A 13,585-nucleotide genomic window follows, 5' to 3' on the forward strand; every position below is an offset into this window, starting at 1 on the left:
CAGGCCTCATACCAGTCGATTTACTGGCATGTAAAAGAAGTCCTGAGGGAAAGAATTCCGGCACACCGGCGACGCTGATATAACCTCGGCAATTGCGAGCGTTGTTAAATAAACCATAATTTTTTTATTTCAACATTTACAATGACTGCAATACAAAAACAATGACAGAATGACGTTTACAGAAGAAGGCGACGAGGCTTCTTAGACATTTCATCCAGTACTTCATGAACTTCTACTTCTACATTTTTATGTATATACATCAAGGCCAGTCCATTTAATCTGTCTGCTCCCATCGTGCTCCTCAAGTAAGTCTTTAAATACTGCAAAGTTGAGAACGACCATTCTGGTGTTGCTGTAGTTACAGGCAATGTGCAGAAAAGTTTCAGCGCCTTGCGAGTGCAGGGAAAAATAATTTCATTGCACCTGTTCAAAGATGATATAAAATCAGTAGGTATTAGGTGAAGATTTCTCTGATGAAGAAAATTTCTTCTCCACATCTTCAATTCATTGAAGAAAGACTGGTGATGCATCAACATCATTGGGTCACTGATTTACTATAGCCTCAACAGCAGTTTCTGAATATTCATCTGATTCTCGCACTATGTTTTTAGGCAGAAAAGTTTGTATGGACTTTAGGATTCCCTTACGATTTAAAAACCTGTCCTTGAGCTGACTAATGAAATAGTCTAAGAAGAGAAGGAAAATTGAAAGCCTAAAATACTCTTCATGACTCTCTGTCTTGAAGTAAAAATGCTGTGTTTGTCTTCCTGCAGTTCTTGGAATTTAACACTTTAGCAAAGAGAATTTACGTGGAAAACTCTCTAATTCCTTATACATTCACGAATTAAAATTAATATTATTTTTGTTTCTTGTTTCGTATTTTTTCTCAAAATTTCGGGAGGGGATATATCCCCTTAATCCCCCCCCCCTTGCATCCGCCCCTGGTCTTATAAGTGGAAATGTTTTGTCAAATCAGTTGATGGTGCCGAATGAACTAAACAATTATTTAGAACTGCCGTTTTAAAATTCATACTTGTGTGAATCAGCATTTTTCTACCATGAAAAAAAAAAAAAAAAACACACACTGCTGAATCCTGAAGATGATTTACGTGTTGGCCTGTCAATCATAAAGCCACATATAGAGAAATGCTGTGCAACCCACCAAGCACAGATTTCACATTAATTTAAATAGGCGAGTTTTCAAAAACGGTAGGCCTAATAAAATCTTTTATTGGACATTCAGTATAGATAGGTTGAAATTTTTGACACACAGGTATTGTACCTTTGTTTTTTTTCTAATGTCACTCGAGTTGATGCTTTTTTTTTCGATTGCGTGTTAACATTGACCTATTTACAACACTGGATGTCCGACACTACATAGAAGTTGTTATCAGTGCTTTTTTTTTTTTTCTAGTAGAATGCGCTGGAACAGCTTAGACCATGAAAGTCTTAGTTGGACGAAAAGGAGGTTAAAAACGACAAAATTTTCGTGCAATGAATAGTATAATCATCTCTCCATTCGCTATAAAATATTCTACACAGAATTCAACAACTTTTTTCTCTAGAAGAAAGCACTGGTTATTATTATTATTATTATTATTATTATTATTATTATTATTATTATTATTATTATTATTATTATTATTATTATTATTAATAGAAACAAATAAGTGTGTCGCAATATCATGGGTGTTCAGTAAAGTGTGTCGTCAGTCAAAAAAAAGTTGGGAACCACTGCAGTAAACTAATCTTACCTAGTCTAATCTAGGGTACTCATCATATTACCCAAATACCAACTTTTAATTGAATGAGTAAGCACTCACCTGTGATAACTTCCAACTTGGCTTGTAAAATTTCCGAAGGAGGTTTGGCTTCTTTTAGTACAATTTCATGTTCTGCTGAACCATGTGTATTCACAGCTTTACATATATATGGTCCATAATATTTCCTATCTATTGGTGTTACCTGAAAAAAAAACATAAAATTACACTTATCCATTCATTTATTTATTAAGTGCATAGCCTGTTGAAAGTAATCATTAGCCTGGGGACAATGACACAGATGATTACAAAACACATCATCATAAGAAAAAAAAATGACAGGAGATTTAAAGAAATTCCAATGATTGCATGAAACGTCTATATTGGAATTAAAGTAACAAACTACATAGTGATTTATATAGAACTAACACGTTTCTTTCTTTATTTCAAAACGAATGACAATTTGTTATACCTCAAATGTAGAGTATTTTTGGGAGATTACTATCCTATATAGCAAATGTTGAAAATTCTTTATTTATTCGGCTGAAAATTCACTTAATGACCAGTTTTTAACGTCAAATTGAGCAGGAGTTTTGATTCCCTGTCACGAGATGCGCAGATGTTTATTCTTTATTCCTTATTGTTGGCAGTTGTTTTCGACATTTTGTTTCAGTCACTGAAAATGCAGTACACATTAAATCAACGGCTCTTCCTTGTGAAACAATACTGGATTACGAATTCAATTACAGCTACTCAATTTCAGCTACTCAAAGGGCATACCAGAGAGAATTTGGGGTTCGTAATCCCCACTAAAGAAACACAATACTGGAACTGGTAAACAAATTGGAAACAACTGGATCTCTAAAAGAATAATAATTTTGATGACAATAAATGCGGAAGTACGCAGTTTGTACATTGTGTGCGACTGGAATGATGACGAAAGGGTGTATGTTGTATCGTGTATAATTGATGGAACTTACAACTTTGACAAGAAATATGTTATTTTCTAATGCCAGGCGTTTGACAATAAAGTCATTTGACCTCTTGCACTCCAATATTTTTCAAAGATATTATCATAGTCAGCCACTGAAGCACAGATTTTGAGGTGTTCCGAATCCATTTCTTGGTTTGAGTTGCACAATGGGCATTGATAAGAAATGTACAGAATCACGAATAAACATCTGCGCATCTCGTGACAGGGAATCAAAACTCCTACTTTATTTGATGTTAAAAACTGGTCATTAAGTGAATTTCCAGCCGAATAAATAAAGAATTTCAACATTTGCTATAGAAGTTAGCGATCTCCAAAAGATACTCTACATTTGAGGTATAACAAATTGTGGCTAGCATCATTCGTTTTGAAAGAAAGAAAGAAAGAAAGAAATGTGTTAGTTCTATATAAATCACTCTGTACAATATGTACTTTCTTTAATATTGTAGTGTATTTTATTGTATAACCCATATCTATACTAATAATAAATCTGTAGCCGAAATTTTTCTGGTAATTTTCGATTTTCCAAAAATAATTGGTCCTAACATATATAATTAACCACCCTGAAACCGAAAATCGCTTTTTTGAAATTTTTGTTTGTATGTCTGTCTGTCTGTCTGTATGTTTGTTACCTTTTCACGCGATAATGACTGAACCGATTTCGATGAAAATTGGAATATAAATTAAGTTCGTTGTAACTTACATTTTAGGCTATATGGAATCCAAAATACATTATTTAAAAGGGGGGTTATAAGGGGGCCTGAATTAAATAAATCGAAATATCTCGCTTTATTATTGATTTTTGTGAAAAATGTTACATAACAAACGTTTCTTTAAAAATAATTTCCGATAAGTTTTATTCCTTGAAAAATTTTGATAGGACTGATATTTAATGAGATAAATGAGTTTTAAAATTAAAATAACTGCCATCTAAGGCCGTGTAATGAATTAAAAAACAAATGACTTAGTCTATAAGGGGCCTTAGACAGCAACAATCGACAGCTATGAAAGATAGCCTACAGATAATGTTTCTGTGTTTGTATGAAGTAATATCAGAAGCTAAATTAACCGATTTGTATAATTAATTATTATTTCACCATTGGAAAGTGTAGTTTCTCTAGATGGACATAATGCTATAATGTTATTACAGTAACTTCTGAGTGAATCGAGAACAGGTAAGATTAAAATAGCTTCTTATGCATAGAAAACTTGATAGACTATTCTGTACATTCGTTTCCTGTATTTCCTAAAATAATTTTTATGACCAAATGAGTGGTCTCTGGATCAAAATGATCGCATTTTAATTATGCAAATACAATTTAAATTAAGTAACATAATAAACGATTTATCCTTATATCAAACACGAATGTTCCCTGGATCAAATGTCCTATTTTAATTATGTAATTATTTTATATTTATTTCTAACGGGTGCAGCAGAGCGCACGGGTACGGCTAGTATCCAATATTTCCATGCCTATTGTGTGGAAAACCTCGAATCATACTAAATAGAGAATAGAGTGAGACGGACCATATAGAAAACCATTTACAATTCTGTTTCCATGGTACTGGGAGTGACGTCAGAGTAAATTTTTCATGCCAAAATGTTACCAGTACAATTATTCTCTCTTGTACCTCAAACATAATCGCTTCATGTCAAAATTAAATTAAAATAGAGATTAATCACTATTGCTTCTAATTAAACAATTCCAGAGAAGATTTATCTTTTCTCCTGGTTCCTAACATCTGTCCATTTGGGTACGTCTTGTCACCAAATCCTATCATCAGAATCCTGATTCTCTCATTTTCTTTTAAGAACATCTTGTTTTATGTTGATTTCATCAATAAAACTGCTTTCAACTGAGCGAGATGGCTTAGTGGTAACAAACTGGACTTGTCGCATTTTGGAGGTTCGGGATTCGATCCCCGGTACCACCAATCTGATCCAAGTTTTTTCCATGGTTTTCTTCGATTGAATACAACTAATTTTCAGTTAAATAAAGATGAATGCTGGATTAGACCATAATTAATACGAAATAATAGATAAAGTACAACAGCAACAAGCATTTTTTCCAATAGACAGTCATGATATAACCTGGGAATTTAACAGACTTTAAATAAATAAAGCAAAGAAAAACTTCTTTCATAACAGGACTACTATAGTCCCATCGCTCTTATTTCCGGCAGGCAATAACATTGCAGATCGGCTACATTTAAACGTGTGCGTCTTGTGATTCGCTGAGGATGACGTCATACATTTCTTAAGGCTCGATAAATACTTAATATAATCGCTCGCCATTTTGGCTCTTTCGTTGGCGTTCGCAGAAAGCACATGAGGACGTTATTTGCCGCTCAAGTATTTGCTCAATTACAGTGCATTTGATTTATTATCATAGGAGCTATGACATGATAATGTTTAACGGTGCGGCAAATAGATTCCTCGTTTGGTAGCTCGGTAACGAAAGAACAAAAATGGCAAACGATACTACCTACTACCTCCCCAGACTTTATAGAGCCTTCACTTCCTAAGACGTAAGCAAAGAGTAGGAGTCATGCCGGGAATAACAGCATCGCGATAAAATTGTTACCATAGTAACTATCACCATAGTGTTTCTGTATCAAACAAACTCAGTATTGCATAAAAATAATAGTCTTTCAGATGATACCACCCTATCTTTTCACCCAACGAAACAAACCTAAACAAAATAGGCTAAAAAAGAAGCTTTAAAAATTCTGTGCCAAATGGTACTGAAAAAAAAAACATGGTTATCACTTAAAAATTAACACTCTATAGGAGATTATAACTTACCCGCAATGTACTCAATGGTCCCTTATCGAACTTCTTTAGATTAAGGTCATAAGCTTCATTAATTTCTTTTTTGTCAAGAAACCACGTGATTGTTGCGTTGGGTATTGATTCTGCTAAACAGGTAAGGTTAACAGGATTGTTCTGCCAACTCCAAGCCTCGCGCATAGGCGTGTTCGCGAAAGAAGGTTTGAACTCCACTGTCAAATGACCATTCTTCAACGCCACACCTCCCTGCAAAAAAACAATAGTTACAGCATAAAAAATTATTGTCATGGAAGAGAGACATACTTTCTTATTATACGTTTACACTGTAACAATTCAGTTTCTTTTTTCATTTTGTGAGTGATATTACTGTTTAAGGTTTATTTTCTTCAACACATACACCAGTATTGCAATTATTTCTAATACTACTTTTTTATGAAAATGGGCATTTAAAATTAACATTAATGCTAATAGTAATTTATAGTACAAGAGAATAAAATTAGATTTTATCCACACATGGAAAGTTTAGTGCCAGAAACGAAATCAAAGGTGATAATTTCCACGAGTGCATAAAATCTGTTTACTTTTGCGTGCTATACAATATTTTATCCATTACTGATATCTAAATTTAATTTTAAATTGTACGTCTTTTCTTTGTAATGTTTTGTTTCTGATGAAGTTATAAATGAATGAATGTATCGATTTTTTTGTTGCTAATTTGTTGGTTGTCATGGAGAGAGTGATTTAAAAACTTTTAATTCACTGCTGTGAAAAAAGCCATTGTTTGGGTTGCTAAGGATGGTGAAATAAAGACCAGTTTGGATAAAATATTATATTACGGTAAAACTTCATTATACTGTATGTTTTCATGGGGGTCTGAAAAAAAAAGAAGAAGTGAGAAAAACGTAAATTGAAATGACATTTAATAATATCTGAAGAATATATTGGGGGAAATGAGTTAAGTCGATTTGGTAATATATTCACAAAAGAAATTTAGAACTTCACAGGTAAGCAATCTTTGAGTCTACAAGTATAACACAGGAGGCCTACTCAAATTTGTAACACATGTTCTTGAAGAATGTAAGAGTACTGGGTGTTCAGTTCAAAGTGTGTCATGGCTCGCTGTATGCTGTCATGTGGCTAGCCGATGAGCCTAGAGAATTCAATCTTCCTACACTTCCGCAGAGGTGTATAACCTATGAGGCAGAGAAGTTGCCTAGCAAGTACGGCATTCATTCTGAAGAGTACGTACCGATATGTACGGTAACGCCGGTAGTGGCAGGAATGTGAACTGTTTGGAAATACGTACTGTCGGGATATGGGGAGAGGGTTAAGACGATTACTTACGTATTTGTTGACATTAACTTCGACGGTCAACATGGACACGGAGCATTTGATTTGTGTTGTGGAATGTTACCGTACGCAACTGATGATAACAAATACTCTGGGTACGACTTACCTGCGCAAAACACAGTTCGAAAGAGGTTATGGTAGCACACAGACCGTACAGACCGCCATCTGTTGCTACGACGTTCAAGTTATACTGTACACGTTCTGAAGTTCAGATTGAAGAACGCCTTAAATAATAGGCAACTTCTCTGACATTATAAGCTGAAACTCGCTTCAAATCGGTGACCCAACAACAGTGACGTCATGACACACTTTGAAATGAACACCCAGTATTTGTAGGAAATCTTAGCTGCTTAGAGCCAAAGCTAGCTAACATAATACATTCCAAACAGCATGATGCCAAGAAATATAACGAGTTCAGGACTATCAGGCTGATATCACACTCGACGACGACTCTCCTGCGAATACTGAATCGACGTTTATATTCTAAAATGGAAGGACAGTTGGAAGAAGAGCAGTTTGGCTTCAGGAAGGGAACATGTACGAGAGATGCAACTGGAGTGCTATGAACAATCAGCAAAAGATACCTTGAGTAGAATACAGAATTGTACATAGTATATGTTGACTTAGAAAAGGTGTTTGACAGAGTAGATTGGAATAAAATGATGGGGATCTTGAAAAAAATTGGTGTGGACTGGAAAGAGAGAAGGCTGTTCAATAATCTTTACATAAAACAACGAGTCAAAGCCAGGATAGGAGAAGAAATGTCTGAAGGAAGTTTGTTAGCAGAAGAAGAGATGATAATAAGAGATATCCTACTGGAGTTGAATGACAGCTGTAAACAGTATGGGAAAATAAAAGCAAACAAGACGAAGACCATGGTCATAGGAAAAAAAAAACTTGCGAATTCTAAATGAGGCAGTAGAGCAAGTGGACAGCTTCAAATACTATAAGCAGCACATGAGCTGTTGCCAGAAAGTCAAAACGAGGATAGCTATGCCAAAGGAAGCTTTTAATAAAAATAAAGGAGCATCTTCTGCGGACCTCTGGAAAAAGAACTAAGGAAGAGACTAGTGAAGTGCTCTGTGACAACCATTTCGAGCTCTGGTTCGAAGTCAAATTACGCAGTTTAAAATTGATGCTAAATAGCTATATTCTTCACCAGTTTCGACACCCCTGAGTAAGGAGGCAACTCAGACACTTGGGATACCGAAATACAAGACCTCGAGAAGTGTGGCATTGTATGGGGCAGAAACATGGACATTACGACGCAGTGAAGAAAAGCGAATAGAAACATCTGAACTGTGGATATGGAAAAGAATGGAGTGTGTGAAATGGACAGACAGAATAAGAAACGAAGCTGAGTTGGAAAGAGTGGATGAAGAAAGAATGATGCTGAAACTGATCAAAAAGAGGAAAAGGAATTGGCTGGGTCACTGGTTGAGAAGAAACTACCTACTGAAGGATGCACTGGAAGAAATGGTCAACAGGAGAAGAGTTCGGCGCAGAAGAATATATCAGATGATAGACGATATTAAAATATATGTATCATATGCGGAGACTAAGAGGAAGGCAGAAAATAGGAAAAATGGAAGAAAGCTGGGTTTGCAGTGAAAGACTTACTCTTGGGCAGGATACTATGCCTCGCACCAGACATACGGCCAGTCAATCATTGCGGGAGTGATGGCGAAGAAGAACCCTATTCCAACCCCTTTGTAAACTCCTTCAGTTTAAGCACAACCTTTTGAAACACCCTGTATAGCGTACTGCATTATTGTGGCTCTGTTATCACATAGGAAAAAGAATTTTAAAATAGTTACATTGATATCGTACCTGTAATCTAGTCATACCACTCACCTCATTACTGGCAATACATTCATATAAGCCATCATCTGTGCGAAGCACGGACTGTATTGTGAGAGTGCCAATTGTTTCACTTCTTTCAGGGTCTTTAGTATTTTCTACAATTATGTGATCATCATTTTGAGCTCCCACAACGAACTTGTCTGGAGATGTCAGCTTCCTGTAGTCAAAGGAAACAGACCAAATTGATAAGCACACAATACCTGAAGATGAAACTTAAAATAATGTCTTTGAGCATCACATAGTAATTGCAGGCAATGGATATTTACAATGTTAAATGCTTTTACGAGTAATACGCAAATAAACAATGACAAAACGACTTAGCATTGATCTAACACATGTGAATATCAACATTATGCTTATACAGGGTGATTCACGGGGATTTACCGTCCTTTACGAAGCTTATTTCCGAAGACATTCTGAGAAATATTTACAAAGTTACATTTCGTTATTGGAACGCATTGCTGTGAACGCGTGATCTTGGTCAGCGTGCAGTCAGCAGCCAGCGCGAGCGCTACGGAAATCAAAGATAGCCGTATGCAGTTACGTAGCGCGACGAGTGCCGTTCACAAGCGTGCGGCCAAGTGTACTCAAGCGGACGGCGACGTTTTTTAAAATGTGTTGTAAACTCTCCAAGACTGTAAATTAGGATGCAAAATTGAACTGCAAATAATTAAGTCGGTGGAAGTGGTGTGATTTGTAATAATTGTTGTGATAAGTGCGTAAGAATAATGTAATTTTCTAGTTAAAAATAGAAAAAGATGTCTGTATGAAGCAACTAAGGAGTTCACAGCATATTTTTAGCTTCATAATACTTGCCAATTAAAGAGATGATACTTCTGAATGGTTCATTCTCTATTTGTATTATTCTTTTACCTTCAAACTAAAGAAAAAAAAAACGTATTTTACAAACAACTTTAAATTAGTGTAACTCTGAAAATATTGAGAATAGGAACCATGTTTATATGACATTTTTTGCTCAAAATGTCTTCAGAAATAAGCTCCGTAAAGGACGGTAAATCTTCGTGAATCATCCTGTATATGAATAAATAGCCCACTGTCTGTGCTTGTTTAATGTAACAAGAGAGACTTGAAATAATAATACTTACTTACTTACTGGCTTTTAAGGAACACAGAGGTTCATTGCTGCCCTCACATAAGCCCGCCATTGGTCCCTATCCTGAGCAAGATTAATCCAGTCTCTACCATCATATCCCACCTCCCTCAAATCCATTTAAATATTATCTTCCCACCTACGTCTCGGCCTCCCCAAAGGTCTTTTCCCCTCCGGCCTCCCAACTAACACTCTATATGCATTTCTGGATTCGCCCATACGTGCTACATGTCCTGCCCATCTCAAACGTCTGGATTTTATGTTCCTAATTATGTCAGGTGAAGTATACAATGCGTGCAGCTCTGTGTTGTGTAACTTTCTCCATTCTCCTGTAACTTCATAATAATAATAATAATAATAATAATAATAATAATAATAATAATAATAATAATAATAATAATAATAATAATAATAATAAAAATAAAAATTTATTTTTACTATGACCACCAAGTTGTCTTTCGAAATTTCTGGTTGTCTCTCCTGTCAGTGGCTTACATGTAACCCACTTCTGAGGTTGGGACACCTGTAAGGCGAATTTATGTTAACCTGATGATTTGATAGGATGACTACGTATGATTTATGTGACGACAGTAGAGGTCCTAAATGTAAACTTAACCTAAATCTCAGGCCATGGACGAACACAGGGAAATAATTCCCTTTAAAGAAAAATTCTCTAACCGGGAATCGAACCCAGAACCTCGTGGACAGCAGCCAGAAGCTGTGACTGTTAGACCATGACGCAAGTCATAGTAGTAGTAATAATAATAATAATAATAATAATAATAATAATAATAATAATAATAATAATAAATCCGTGATATCTGCAGATGTGTAATTGTAATTGTTGACGGAAAACAATGGATGGCACCATAAGAAGAAAAAAAAAAGATGCTGCTTCCGCTTCTTCCCTTGTCATTGTGGCATTGCTGAATAAAGCAGTTTGTGTTAAATGGTGTGAATGTTTACATATCAACTCAGTGTGAATTCTGCAGCATTTAGTGATTTATGGCGAACCCACAGGAACGCAGTTGGCGTGTATTGGAATACCATAGCACACGGAGTATAGTAAGAGTTAAGTGTGTCTCCAGACGGGAGTTTCAACATGCAGCACCTACTGACAGAACGATTCTGAGGTGGTATATTTTTGCGGAATATGTTCAAGACAAAATATCTCTATCAAACAAGACCGTTTGGAATATTAAATCTAGTACTGAACATACAAATCAGAGTTCATCTTCAAAATGAATAGTAAGTGTGGATGAGGTGACGGAAGAGGAAGAGAATGGGATGTCATTAGAAGAAAGGGATTAGATGCAAAAGACCAGTGAAGAGGTGAAGAAGGAGGAAGAGGATGAGGTATAAGAAGAGGGAGATTACAAAGTGCAAGAGAAAGAAGAGTGAAGTGCAAGAGGAAGAAAAGGTTGAGGTGCAACAGGAAGAAAAGAACTAGGTGCAAGAAGAAAAAAGGATAAGGTGCAAGAAGAGGAATACGATGAGGTGCAAGAGCAAGAAGAGAATGAGGTACCTACAAGAGCAAGAAAAGAATGAGGTGCAAGAGGAAGAAGAGAATAAGGTGCAAGAGGAAGAAGAGAATGAGGTGCTAGAAGAGGAATAGGATGAGGTGCAAAAGGAAGAAATAGATGGAGTGCAAGAAGAGGAATAGGATGAAGTGCAAGTGCAGAAAGAGGATTAGGTATAAGAAGAAGGAATGAGGTGCAAGAGGTAGAAAAATGTGATACTGAGGGAGGATGAGGCGCAAGAGCAGGAAGAGGATGAGGTTCAAGAGGAAGAAGAGAATGAGGTGGAAGAGGAAGATAAGCATGAAGAGGAAGAAGAGAATGAGGTGCATGGGGAAGAATAGAATGAGTTGCAAGAGCAAAAAGAGAATGCGGTGCAAGGGGAAGAAAATGATGAGGTGCAAGAAGAGGAATAGGATGGGGTGTACGACAAAGAAGAGAATGAGGTGCAAGGGGAAGAAAATAATGAAGTGCACGAGCAGGAAGAGAATGAGGTACAAGGGAAGAAATGGATGAGGTGCAAGAAGAGGAATAAAGTGAGGTGTGAGAGGAAGAAGAGAATGACGTGCATGGGGAAGAAAAGAATGAGGTACAAGAGTAGGAAGAGAATGAGGTGCAAGGGGAAGAAAAGAATGAGTTGCAAGAAGAGGAAGAGGATGAGGTGAAAGAGGAAGAAGAGAATGACGTACATGGGGAAGAAAAGAATTAGGTGCAAGAGTAGGAAGGGAATGAGGTGCAAGGGGAAGAAAAGGATGAGGTGCAAGAAGAGGAATAGGATGAGGTATAAAAGGAAGAAGAGAATGAGGTGCATGGGGAAGAAAAGAATGAGGTACAAGAGCAGGAAGAAAATGAGGTACAAGGGGAAGAAAAAGATGAGGTGAAACAAGAGAAATAGGATGAGGTGTAACAGGGAGAAGAGAATGACGTGCATGGGGAAGAAAAGAATTAGGTGCAAGAGTAGGAAGAGAATGAGGTGCAAGGGGAAGAAAAAGATGAGGTGCAAGAAGAGAAATAGGATGAGGTGTAAGAGGGAGAAGAGAATGACGTGCATGGAGAAGAAAAGAATTAGGTGCAAGAGTAGGAAGAGAATGAGGTGCAAGGGGAAGAAAAGGATGAGGTGCAAGAAGAGGAATAGGATGAGGTGTAAGAGGGAGAAGAGAATGAGGTGCATGGAGAAGAAAAGAATTAGGTGCAAGAGTAGGAAGAGAATGAGGTGCAAGGGGAAGAAAAGGATGAGGTGCAAGAAGAGGAATAGGATGAGGTGTAAGAGGGAGAAGAGAATGACGTGCATGGAGAAGAAAAGGATTAGGTGCAAGAGTAGGAAGAGAATGAGATGGAAGGGGAAGAAAAGGATGAGGTGCAAGAAGAGGAATAGGATGAGGTATAAAAGGTAGAAGAGAATGAGGTGCATGAGGAAGAAAATAATGAAGTGCAAGAAGAAGAATAGGATGATGTGTAAGAGGAAGAAGAGAATGAGGTGCATGGAGAAGAAAAGAATTAGGTGCAAGAGCAGGAAGAGAATGAGATGGAAGGGGAAGAAAAGGATGAGGTGCAAGAAGAGGAATAGGATGAGGTATAAAAGGTAGAAGAGAATGAGGTGCATGGAGAAGAAAAGAATGATGTGCAAGAATAGGAAGAGGGTAAGGTGCAAGAGGAAGAAGAGAATGAGGTGCAAGAGAAAGAAGAGGATATGGTACTAGGGAGGAAGAGGATGAGGTACAAGAAAATGAAGAGGATGAACTTGGTTGCAGCAGCGGTAATGGCTGTAAGTTGATAATGCATAAGAAGCAGCATACTAGGTACAGACCTGAACGTAACAGACGGCATGGGATTGCCTGAGGCACTGCAGGACAGCTTGGCTTCTTTGTCGTCGGGAATGGAGATGTTCTTGTAGGCCACGATGCGCGGCTTCACCACCACGGTCACCTTCACCGTGCGCTCTATCTTGCCCGCCTGGTTCACAGCCTCACATTTGTAATCGCCGTCGTCCTCCTTGATGACACCCCGGATCGTGAGCACCCCCGTGTGCTTGTCCACAGAGAAGCGATCCGTCTCTGCCAGGTTCTCGCGTGAGGGCAGCTTGATCCACGAGAAAGTTGGTGGCGGCTTGCCACTCGCTTTGCAAGTCACCGACGCCGTTTCAGTCTCCACTACCTTCACACTGGATTCCATTTTCTCGAAGGTGGGCGGCGTGTGGACCTG

General features: G+C 37.4%; 1 protein-coding gene across 1 annotated transcript in view; it reads right to left on the minus strand.

The window, feature by feature from the left end:
• Positions 1–13,585, minus strand: part of Fas2 (fasciclin 2) — a 128,025-nt gene that overhangs the window by 66,045 nt on the left and 48,395 nt on the right. The window contains exons 5-8 of the mRNA XM_069832095.1: positions 13,191–13,582; positions 8,747–8,912; positions 5,558–5,788; positions 1,824–1,965 (exon numbers count right to left, since the gene is read on the minus strand). Coding sequence (XP_069688196.1) covers positions 1,824–1,965; positions 5,558–5,788; positions 8,747–8,912; positions 13,191–13,582 — 931 coding nt within the window. The remainder of the gene's footprint in view (positions 1–1,823; positions 1,966–5,557; positions 5,789–8,746; positions 8,913–13,190; positions 13,583–13,585) is intronic.

The sequence above is a fragment of the Periplaneta americana genome, chromosome 8 (genome assembly GCF_040183065.1).
Source record: "Periplaneta americana isolate PAMFEO1 chromosome 8, P.americana_PAMFEO1_priV1, whole genome shotgun sequence".
Taxonomy (NCBI): domain Eukaryota; kingdom Metazoa; phylum Arthropoda; class Insecta; order Blattodea; family Blattidae; genus Periplaneta; species Periplaneta americana.